The following is a 12,258-nucleotide window of genomic DNA, read 5'->3' as shown; positions in this document are numbered from 1 at the left end:
GGTTCTATATACTTTATTCTTTTAAGATTTAAAGAAATTAAGACCTCTAGATGGTACTACAATACAATTAATATAAAAATTAAAGTTAAGGGATAGTACCCCACTGCCATGTAACCCTTCCTCACTCACTGCCATCCCACCTGATTTTCACTATCAGACATTTAAACCTAAAATTGCCTCCTAAAATTTGGAGAAATATATGCAAAGTAGGGTGGATAAAAATCAATGATTTTTAAAAAAAAAATTAAAAATCTGTTTACTTAAATGGGATTTTTGAGAAAAAAAACCTATCTATAGTTTTAATTAAGATACATTATAGCTCAAAGATATATCATGGAATAAGGGATTATAAATTCTAATTCTATAGTATGAGACAATATATTCATGTAAAGTTTAAGAAAAGTTTTGTAAATGAGTTCCAATAGTTCATGGATTAGAGACCCAATCTTATGGGGTTCCAGGGGCTTCTGTATATATTGTTTAGGTTAATCTTTCTATCTATCCACTGGGACTCGGTATCTTCTAAGCTGAGCACAATCAGAGATGCTTAGTTTTGCCATTCTCAAATGTGGATTTGTCTCTCCAGAGATAACATGCTTGTTAACAGCAAAAATGTTTTAAAATAAATAATATAGAGAGGTGAGAAATAACAGACCTCAACCCTATTGTCCCTCTGCAAATTTGTGTACACAGAGTCAATCCCTTACCTCTCTCTAAAAGTGCAAAGTTTCAAAAAGTTCAATGAATAAAAGATTGTTGGGGGGCGGAATAAGGAGAAGTCGTCTGGAGATAAATGTGAGAAGGGAGGGACAGGCAGTAGAAACAAAAGTGAAACTGTTTGAGCAGCATACTCCAGAAGTCTGGAGGTCTTTCTGGGTGTAGCCTTCATTGATTTGAGATCTACCATACCATTCTCTCACTAGAAGGAAAACCTATAATGGCAGCAGGCCGTAAAAGAGACCCAGTTTGGGAATAAGAACCATTCAAGAACAACAAGGAGTCCGGTGGCACCTTAAAGACTAACAGATTTATTTGGGCATAAGCTTTTGTGGGTAAAAAAACCCCTCACTTCTGCATCCGAAGAAGTGAGTTTTTTTTACCCATGAAAGCTTATGCCCAAATAAATCTGTTAGTCTTTAAGGTGCCACCGGACTCCTTGTTGTTTTTGTGGATACAGACTAACATGGCTACCCACTGATACTTGAAACCATTCAAGAAATATATGTTTGCTGATGATATTTTGAAGAAAGTCACACCAGTGAACTGGTGGAAGTCACTTAAACACTTGGATTCAGAGACTGTTGAAGTGATCCTCTCGCTTTTAACAGCAGTAGCTTCTTCTGCTAGTGTAGAAAGAATATTTTATTCCTTTGGACTAATTCACTCCAAACTGAGAAATCGTTTGGGACCTGAAAAAGCAGGAAAGCTTGTTTTTCTTTTCCAGATTATGAATAAACAGGAAAATGAAGGTGAAGACGACTGAGTTAGCTACAGAAGCCAATATTTTAAGTTTCTCATGTTGACCTGGCTGACAGTCAATCTAATTTTTGTTTTGTTTTTTTAAATATTTCATTTAACTATTTTAGTTAAACAATTTTAACAAAAACAAATTTGATTTTAAAAAACTTGAATGTTTAACTACATTCAAAAATTCATATAATATTTTAACAAAATAAGCATGTTTGCTGTTGAAGAAAAAAATCCAGAATACATAATGTTGTTTTAGTTAAATAAAACAATTTAAATGTCTGTCTGGTGATGTTCTCCTCCTCATACAGCACAGCAAGAAAATCCTCCAAATATTAATGATTAACCTGTTGAATTGGAGATAGTTCATCTCCCAATGACTTCGTAAATATCTGCTTCAATTACCTTTGGTAAATGAAATAACCAAACAATCATTCATTTTCTGATATAGCTATAAAACTAATCTGAAAAGTTTTCAAAATAAATCACTTAAAAATGTATAGTGTGTACCTTCTAAAACTGAAACCTACATCTATCTCTGAGTTGTGAAGAATATGTATTAAGGTTATAACAATCAACAAGAATGCACTTTTATGGAGAAATCCACGATTAAATAGAGTCTTCCTGACTAAATCAAATCCACCCTGATGCAAAGGTCAAATAGAGTTGCCAGAATAGGGAAACAAAAAGGATGCAGTGAGCTCTAAAGGATTTGGGTGTGATGGTGGCTCGATATTTGTGTATATCTAATTCTCAATTCACCTTAGTTCCCCGCTGTCTCCACTAAATAATCTTCCCTTAACAACTTTGGTCCTCTTGCTGTGCATTTAGTATAATCCAACAGATCTCACCAGTGGTTATCACTGAATTGAACATGTAACACGTACCTTCTTCTGTGCTGTAAAATAACTGGATACGAGTCTTGAAGCAAGAAAACCATTATAGAAGTATAAGGTAATGCACTCACTTCCATTTGTGTGAATAACTCACAGAAGTAGCCCTGTTAAAATCTCTCAGATTCCTCACAAGGCTTTTAGCATTAGGTCCTAAAAGAACAGAAAAAGACTTATCTTTTCCGTAACTGGTGTTCTTCGAGATGTGTTGGCCTTGACTTTCTACTTAGAACATACCAAGCCTTTCCAAAAATTGACTCAACTTTTCATCGCTACAGCGGATAGGTGGAAGGGTCACCTGGTGTCCTCGCAGAGGATTTCCAGTTGGATCACCCGTGCATAAGGACCTGTTTCCACCTGGTGGGGGTTCCGCCGCCACCGATTGTCAGAGCCTACTCAACGAGAGCGCAGGTGTATTCGGTGGCCTTCCTGGCTCACATCCCTATCCAGGACATCTGTAGAGCCACAATGTGGTCCTCTGTTCACATGTTTACCACTCATGCCATCACTCAGCAGGTCAGAGATGACACTCCAGGGGTACTACTTTGGAGTCACCTAATATGGAATGGACGGGAGCAAGCAGTCAAAGAAGAGTTTCCAGCAAGAAGGAACTGAGAGTGCGAGGAGCTGGTGGCACCCCTTATACTGCGCCATGGGCACCACTCCAGAGGGCGCCAGAGCCAGTCCCTACGGATACTGCCAAGGGAAAAACTGCGAGCACACACACCTAGTATGGAATAGACATGAGCAAGCACTGGAAGAAGAATGTGTCTATTGTTCATATTCATCTAACTGGAACTGTCTGTTTAGAGCAATGATCATAAAAGCCAAAACTTAATTGACAGCCACTGCAGAACAGTAAATTATCAACTCCTGATTGGGTGAAGAGGCTCTTGTACTGTATTTAGCAAAGCACTGCATCTCAGGAGCGCTTATTTCCTGAAATCAAACCAGCTGAGCACAGACAAGATTGAGGCATGTGTTTAAAAACAGCATGATTTATGGCAATAAATCAAGTACAAATTTTACTAACATATCTCTAAAGAGCAGTTTGTTAAATTAGTCCTTTGCCTGTCCAATGCAGCGTTTCATCTGTCTGCTTCCTGAAAAACCACCTTGCTAATCTGCAGAAACATATGTACATGTTTGTTCTCACAAGGTCAGCGTACAGAAGTGCAGAAGAAATCCATCAGCCACAAATTCACCTTTTTAGAATGAACCAACATTTATACTTTACTCATGACTTGATGTAGTTCAACACAGATTTCACCATCTTTTTATAACTTGAGAAATTTTCATCTTCGAATAATCCAATCTGTGTAAAGAGATACGTTTAAAAGTATTGATTACTTATCAAACTAATGTACACAAATTCTCCAGTTCAGATTCTGATCGGCACTGAAGTCAGTAGGATTACTCTGGAGTTATGTTGGTGTAAATGAGTTCAGAATCTGGCTCATACACCTTGATCTTGCTTCCATTGATATCAGTAACACAACTACCAGTGACTTCAGTGGAAGCAGGATCACTGAAGTCACTGGTAGTTCCACTGAAGTCACTGGTAGTTGTGTTACTGATATCAATGGAAGCAAGATCAAGGTGTATGAGCCAGAGTCTGAACTCATTTACACCAACATAACTCCAGAGTAATCCTACTGACTTTAATGCAGTTACTTTGGAGATGTGCCAATACAAGCAAGATCAGAATCTGGCCTTTTTCCATCTACCAGCAAGGGGGGGGGGGGGGAGAGAGATATGCCAGTTATTAGCACCTAGAAAAGGCCCAACTATAGATTTTGAGTGGGGAAAATTAAAAATTCCAGCCATTAAAGATTAACTTTCATAGGGAAAAATAAAAGACATTTTAGGACCCAACTTTCATTTGTACTAAAGCCCTTTGATGCCACTGTGGCAATGTACAGGGGCCTTGTATTGTAAAGGGACCTGAGTGTGAAGGAGAATCAAGCCTTTCAGTCTCTTGCTCTATGTAGTTTCTATTTACAAAAATAATCTCTAAGTGAGGGATTTTCCGAAGCACTTAATTGAGTTCAGAGCTAACTCACTTTGGATGGGATTTTCCAAAGCACCTAAGACTTAAATACAGAATCATAGAGCAAAGTGTACACTAACTACAAAAGTAGGTCAGATTTTATTGCATATTTTATGTCAATGATATATTTTAAACTCAGGTTTGACAAGGATAGCACTACCGATAGCTTAATATTTATTGTTTAAGGAGTCATAAATGCATTTTTTTCAGTATACTTCAAAAGTCAGATGAAGGGTAATATTGTAAGGCAATATTTAAATACCAATTGATTATAAACAATATATTTAGAAGGAGGATCTCTTTACAACACAGGTCATTGTTTTTGACAGATACCAGACTTAGAAAGCAGGACCTTCTCCTCAATGTTTCATAAAAGTTAATAATTAAATACGTAGCTCTGAGCTAGGCTAGTGCCTATCTCAGAGATTATTAAAAACATTTATAAAAACAGTGAATTTATTCAAAATTAAATATTTATTTAGAGACTAAACGTGTAGATTATCTATCGCTTATATTCAGATCAGAGGACTAAGCACAGTAATTTGATGCAGAAATTGTTGTGTAACAGTTTTTCCAACATGAAGTTTTTGCTTAAAAAGTAGTAATTGGGTGAAAAAACATAGCAGCTATTTCCAAAGGCCTTTTCTTCATTATCAGTGAGCAAAGATATTGCAACCACAGTTTTAATATTCAGGCACCCAAAGACTTACCTGCAACTAACATATTAAAGTCAGTAGCTCTTTTCATCCGCAAAGTGGTATATAAGCAACAAGTAAGTTTCACAATACACACCAGTGAGGTAGGAAGTAGTATCCCCATTTTACAGCTACAGACAGTGAGTCAGAGAGATAACATGGTTTGCCCAAAGCCAGAGAAGACCTGTCAGAGCTGGGAGTATTCCAGGCTTTCAGTTCTGTTCTCAGTCACACTGTTTAATTCTTTAGGATAATACAGCATTACTGGGATTGTTTCAGACCACCACATTACTTTGGTGGTTACAATAACAAAAATAATCAAAATAGCCTTAGTGATACAACCTTCTTTCTGATATAGCAAGATTGCTATATGAGCATGGGGTCTGGCGTTCTCCCGAATACAGGAGAGGCATCCGTATATTGAGGGGGAGATTAGATCCCAAGTTGTTCCTTACCCACTAAGTACTACCCATTACTTATGAGGCATTCTTTTAGTCTATTTCCATGTCTTCTGACTTGCTGATACACACACCATTTAAAGACCAGAAACAAAATTCTGCATTATTTCACCCAGTCAATGAGGTGCTTCAGTGCAAATGTTTGTCCCAAGATTATTAAGGTGTGAGCCAGTTCTAAAAACCTCCATCATCAAAAAGAAAACCCGATGATCTCTACATCTCACGCTACATCTAGCCCAGTTATAGTATTTGGGCACAGAAATGCACAATTATGATTGTGAGGTCTGTAGAGGATTTCAGTACTATCTCCTGGACAAAGGGCATAATACAAAACTACTTTGCCAAAAATTAACAAAGAAAGACAAAAATGTGGTGGGGTTTTTCTTTTTGTCAGCAAATGATGCTACAAAGCGAACAACCTCCAAAGCCCACTGAGAGGTTCTGTCAATCGATGCAAACTACAAGATTCTAAGTCGAGATCTGTTCTGTTTCTGGAGAAGAAACTGGGAAGAGCAAGGCAGAGGCTTGCCCCTGCCATCCCACAAACCGTTATTCCGAATCATATGCCAGGATGGGCCCTAGCCATTTCTCAACCTCAACCACTGGCAAGTTTTTCCTCAGTGCATAATCTTCAACCTGCAAAGAAACAAGAAAAAGACTTTAACACATTGATTAGTAAGTCTCCATGAGTCAATGTTTCCAAAATAGTCAGAAAACAGCTTGTTTCAACTATTTAATCAGTTTATTTGTACCTCAACTATATCATGGAATCCAAATTACCTGATCCTTACATATTTTACCAACAGCAAAGTATTTGGATTTGGGGTTGGAGAAATAGAGACCTGAAACTGCGGAGGCAGGTGTCATTGCTAGTGATTCAGTTAACTGAATACCTGAAATTAAAAATAACATTTTGTTTAGTAACTGATAGTAACACGCCTAAGTTCTAGAGATGTCTTGTTTGGCAAACTGAAAAAACTGTGACAGCATTAGGCAAATTCAAAAATGCAGGTTTTTAATTAACTAAACAGGGAAATTAATAGTTCAATATTGCTTGTGTTATTTATTTTTATTAAATAAAATTTATTTTCCTCAGGCATTACATTTTCAGTTTTCAACATGCTGCATATTTTTGTATCAGCAATACAGGTCTGCAGTGCAGAAATTGTTAGGGATAAACTAGACATTTTGGCATCTGGGAAGGAAGCCCAGGGGTTTCTGGAACCTAGGAAGGTAGTTTGGGATTAGCAGTGAGATAGCTGACATTTAAAACAGCAACAGAAGAGGAACAGGGCAGTTTACACTTTCTAAGAGGTCTAAGAGGTTCGAGGGTCTCTGCAGACTGAGGAACACATCACTACATTGATCTACGCTCTGTTCATTTTTGGAAGTTTGCTTGCGGCCATAAGGACATTAGAAATATTTTTTTAAATGCGAACTAGATTCTGCTACAAAATTCGCTAACAAACAGGAAAAACACCAAGATGACATTGTTCCATAAAAAACCTCCCTGGCTGCAGCAAATGAAAAGGGGCCGGGGGGGGGGGAACGGGGGATGAGAGAGACAGACGGAGATTCCAACTATAATTGTTTTGGTTTTTGTTTTTATGCAGCTCTGCATTGGATACTTTGTCACAGAGTTTTAATTCCTTATTCAGGTCAAAGGGGAAATAAAAAAAGGTTGCAGGTACCTGTTGCCTCCTCAATGTTTGCAAGTTTCCACATGGTGAGTTTTTCAGTGTGGTCAGGCTGGCTCGGGTACCCAGGAGCTGGACGGATTCCATCATATCTGATCCTGCGCAAGTCTGAAATATCCAACTGCTCATTGTTGCAGTAAGACCAGAATTCTTTTCGGACCCTTTCATGGAGCTCCTCTGCAAATGCCTGGGAACAAAGCGTAAGTATTCTTTTAATTTGAAGAGACTGCCAACAGCAGCAATTTAGTCCAGGCCAAAAATGACATGGTCAGATTTCATTTACTTCTTTGTAAGGACTCTCACCATGGGTTAATAAGCATCATACAAGCAAACTGAAACACACACAAGGTACTTCTTTCACCCATTCTGGTTTTTTTTGGTGGGTGCTTGACAAGCATATATACTGGAGGTAGGAAAAAGGAGGCTGGTAACCAGATGATGATACAGTGCCAAGGTGTAGAGAAGATGTTTAGACCTTGCCTACACTATACCATTTGCCCTGGTTCCAGCCATGACAGATGAGCCAGTGGTGTAGCTGCACCATCACAAACTTCTAGTACAGACACACGAATTTGCTACTTGTGTCAGAAGAGCTTAGCTCTGTTTGAAACTGGATAAGTTTGACTGGTGCAAATTCCAGCTTTCCTTGTTTACATTATAAGCTTGCACCAGAATTTGGCACATGATTGGAATCAGGACAAACACACATTGTAGAGAAGATCTTAGACACAGTGGATCAAATTCTTCCTTTGGATAAACTTGTGTGGTTACCATTAAAGCCAATGGAATCCCTGTGTTTGTATTCAAGGATAGAACTATTAGGTCATTTTAGGGTCCAAAAAATTATCTGAGGGAGTTAGAGATACTTTTTTAAAAAAGAGGCCCAGTTTACAACCTGTTTAAAGCTACTTGCTTTTTTGAGACTTGACCCTGAAACTCTCTCGTGATGGAAAAAAGTCTGGAAAGCTGCACTGAGTCTCAGATTCCCCTGTTGCTCATGCTGACTATCCTCTCTTTGCTCAAGACACATTCGGTGGCAAGTAATTTAATTTCAGATTTAATAAGTATGACGCACCATGTCACACAACACCCGCTTTTATCTAAGAAGGTGAAGAAGTGACTGTCAAATGAGCCCAATAGAGAGTTCGAGGAAAGTATAAGCGGCCATGCAATCTGTAATAAAATTTGTTACCTCTGCTATACGATCTCCCAGTGCTTTCACCATTATGCTGCTGTAGTCATCACACTGTTTCTCATATTCCTTGCACAGCTTGTCTACCCCAAAGCAGGCCACAGCAAACAGGCCTAAATAGTCACAAACACCAGAATCCAAGGGGGCTATAAAATCAGAGAGGCAGTAATATGGGTCTGCGCAGTTGGAGTCTTTTTCGGCCTAAAATAACAAACAAAAAAGTTGCATCAAATAAGAGAACTTGCATTTTTTTTTTAAAAAAGCTCATTAGAATATCAGGGTTGGAAGGGACCACAGGAAGTCATCTAGTCCAACCCCCTGCTCAAAGCAAGACCAATCCCCAGACAGATTTTTGACCCAGATCCCTAAGTGGCTCCCTCAAAGATTGAACTCACAACCCTTGGTTTAGCAGGCCAATGTTCAAACCACTGAGCTCTCTCTCTCTCTCCCCTCCTCCCCCCATTACTCAGGCAGGCCTAGAAATGGGTCCATCTACTTTCCCTCAATAGGCGAGAAATTGTTATTTTTAAACCACAAGGACTTCTAGGTACAAGATATTCTTGTAAATAGCAGGAGGCAAGTATATGCCAGGCCTAGATGTATGATGCCTTCCATCTTTTCAAAGTGAAGTTTATGCTAAGGCCCAGGATCAGCATATTAGATGATAGACCAATGGGATTAGCCTGTAAAGAGACACTCATATTGAAATCCAATCAGTAAAACAAAGAGACAAAAGTAACTGTGTACAACATCCGACCTGTGAGACCCAGAACTAATTTTGCAACCATGTTTTCACATTTTTAAAGAACATTTTTCTCTCCCCTGTTGCTGATTGAAAGACCTACACAAACAGAGGCAACTGTTGGACCGAACAAGAGGATTAGTAAAACAGGCTATAATAAAAGTGCTGTCAAAGACATAAAACAAAGCAGGGGAAAAAATCTCTCAGTTCTAGTAATCTTAAGGTTTGCTTGTAACAACAGCAGTAAAAAAAATTTCAGATGGAAGTGTGGTTTGTAAACTGACAGTGTCCCTCTAACAACGCTGGTACCTTAGACAAAATCCTGCAGCATGTGTCACAGAATCCACACTTGTACACAAAACTGTGCTCCAGAAATTCAGTTTATATATTTTTTTAAATTCTGTTTCTAAAGATCGTAAAGATAACTCTAAAAATATGAACTAAGCATAAACTGAACCAACATTATTTTCCCAGGATAGCTTGAAGCAGTAACTCTGAGAAATCCAAACTTCTCCATTCACGTGAATGGGTTGTTAATGCAAACCTAAAGATGATCATTTAAAATGTCAATAATTAACTATTTTGCTTCTAATCTGTTAACAGAAATGGCTAATAAATGTGTTTATTCTCAACTGTTTCCCCAGGTGAGAATTAAACAAAAATAAAGACTGCAGATAACTGCAGGACAGACATTAATAATGTTCATACTTAATTCATTCAAAAAATCTCATTTTTAGTATAAATTAAGCTCCCACAGAATTTCCAGTGTGATGGAGGATCTTGGTGCAAAATGTAGGTTGGGTACACAGGGTCTTGATTATGAAGTTATGAAGCATGATAGATGCACAACGGTGCTTTATGGCTTCTAAAATATTAGAAGAAAAAGAATCTGAAAAAATGAAATCTAAGGAGTGTTCTGTAATACACTGTTTCACCATTCACAGATCTTATGTTAACTCATAATAATTTTTGAAAAAGGCAGACGGAATCAGGAGATGACTCTTCCTTTGTAGATTGCTCTCACAGATTATAGCTAACTTCATTTTCAACATGAACTTTAATATAATCCCTTTGTTCCATCTTGACAAGCCAACACAAAGAACTTTATACTAGGTCAGCAAATACTCCATCTTCCTACCTGTTGCCTTAAGCCATAAAATTTAGCTATTGGTTCTGCAGACTGCAATGCCTCTTCCGTTACGTATAAATGAATATCATCTTGAACACTCTGCGCTGGCCAGAACCCAACCAGGCCGCTGGCTTGCAACTTCTTTTGGCTAATCAAAGTTTTTAGTAGGGTCTGAGCATCATTATAAACTCTTTTGGCTTCTTCTCCTAACAAAAAAAGAGACATTATAACTTTAACCAACTTTCCAGCTTCCTCCTCCCCTCTTTTTAAATAAATACACTTTATGGATAATCCTACTATTTCCTCAGTCATCTTTCTTATTGGTTACTGCTGTAGCATTTTAGCTGTTGCTAACAGAGGTGTCAGCGCTGTCATGGTTACACAGTTGTAACAGTACACCTGCTGCACAAATACTTCAGCCAGTAGAATTCTAGTACAGTAAAAAAGGTGGAGCAGAATAAGTGATGTGGACAGACTGTACATGAAAGTACCTAAAATACCCCAGAAATCATTAGATTGTGGTTGGGACCCCCTTACACCTAAACACCTCACAGACTCTGTGCTGTAATCCACTACTGGTAACCATTCCATACTGCTTTAAAAGAGTGAGCCCCAGTGTCTTGCTTATCCAAACACACAAGACCACATAAACCATCCTCACTTTGATAGTATCCGTTCCTTAGCTCACTTAACTCTGCTAGTGTATATTAAATACTTCATATTTACACCAAATTATCTGGCTATCCAATATAGTCAGAACCCTGTGTGGATATAAAATTTGTAGCCGCATCCGATCTGTGATCCGCAAACATGGTCCACAACTATCCGCAGCTATAAAGCTGCTATCTGCGGATTTGCAGGGCTCTAAATATAGTATAGTAGAAAGAACACTAGTTTTTAGAGGTTTGGATACACTTGCAGCTTTATTACATATGTTCCAATGGTCTTTTAAAAAGTACTTTCAGGATTATGCATATCTATGATTCTATAATGGGACCTAGGGCTTCTAGTGATGTTGTCCAACAATGAATATCGACATATCAAGCCTTCTATAATTTTTTCCCCATCATCAAAATATTTTCCTTTGTTTTTATATACACAAGTGACCTCTTTACAGTTGGGGCCTAAATAATTCCCCACTTACTTTTCATTATTAATCTTTTCTACCAACATTTTATTAAAACAATTTCTGATTCAATTGAAGTTTCTCCTGTGTATTTGTGATCAGAATATATATTTTAAATAACTGATCTGTCTGCATTGCCTTCATACAAGAAATGCTATTTCAATACTCACCCACTGCTTTATCATTAAAAATTTTAGGAAATCCTCGGTTGGGATATTTGCCCCGAAGTTGCCAGACATCAAAAAAAGGCTTCCAGTCAATGTATTCCACCAGCCTCTCCAGGTTATAATCTTCAAAAACTTGAGTACCAAAGAATTTAGGTTTAACTGTAGAAGTTTAAAGTAGTTTGTCATTTGGGAATTATCACATATTGTTGAATCTTTTACATACAGTAGAACCTCAGAGTTATGAACACCAGAGTTACGAGCTGACCAGTTAACCACACACCTCATTTGGAACTGGAAATATGCAATCAGGCAGCAGCAGAGACAAAAAATAAAAATAAATACAATACTGTGTTCAACATAAACTACTTAAAAAAAAAAAGGTAAAGCAGCATTTTTCTTCTGCATAGTAAAGTTTCACAACCATATTAAGTCAATGTTCAGTTGGTAAACTTTTCAAAGAACAACTGTAACATTTTGTTCAGAGTTGCAAACATTTCAGAGTTACGAACAATCTCCATTCCCGAGAGGTTCATAACTCGGAGGTCCTACTGTACACAACACAGCAAGGAAACATAAACCATCACTACCATTTATAACTTAGTTTTCTCGTTCCCTGTGCTTTTGAACTCTTATCAGCATCTG

General features: G+C 37.9%; 1 protein-coding gene across 2 annotated transcripts in view; it reads right to left on the bottom strand.

The window, feature by feature from the left end:
- Nucleotides 1–3,330: 3,330 nt before the first annotated feature.
- Nucleotides 3,331–12,258, bottom strand: part of MTR (5-methyltetrahydrofolate-homocysteine methyltransferase) — an 80,726-nt gene continuing 71,798 nt past the window's right edge. Inside the window, exons 28-34 of one of the 2 annotated variants that reach the window (XM_045010565.1) lie at nt 11,620–11,775; nt 10,333–10,529; nt 8,453–8,653; nt 7,255–7,447; nt 6,344–6,456; nt 6,111–6,199; nt 3,331–3,675 (exon numbers count right to left, since the gene is read on the bottom strand). In XM_045010565.1, the coding sequence (XP_044866500.1) occupies nt 6,113–6,199; nt 6,344–6,456; nt 7,255–7,447; nt 8,453–8,653; nt 10,333–10,529; nt 11,620–11,775 (947 nt within the window). In that variant the 3' untranslated portion in view covers nt 3,331–3,675; nt 6,111–6,112. Of the gene's footprint in view, nt 3,676–4,865; nt 6,200–6,343; nt 6,457–7,254; nt 7,448–8,452; nt 8,654–10,332; nt 10,530–11,619; nt 11,776–12,258 lie in introns of those variants that run through there. The other variant, XM_045010566.1, reaches the window with a different exon arrangement.

This window comes from Mauremys mutica, chromosome 3, assembly GCF_020497125.1.
Source record: "Mauremys mutica isolate MM-2020 ecotype Southern chromosome 3, ASM2049712v1, whole genome shotgun sequence".
Taxonomy (NCBI): domain Eukaryota; kingdom Metazoa; phylum Chordata; order Testudines; family Geoemydidae; genus Mauremys; species Mauremys mutica.
This window is presented reverse-complemented; position numbering and strand designations above follow the sequence as displayed.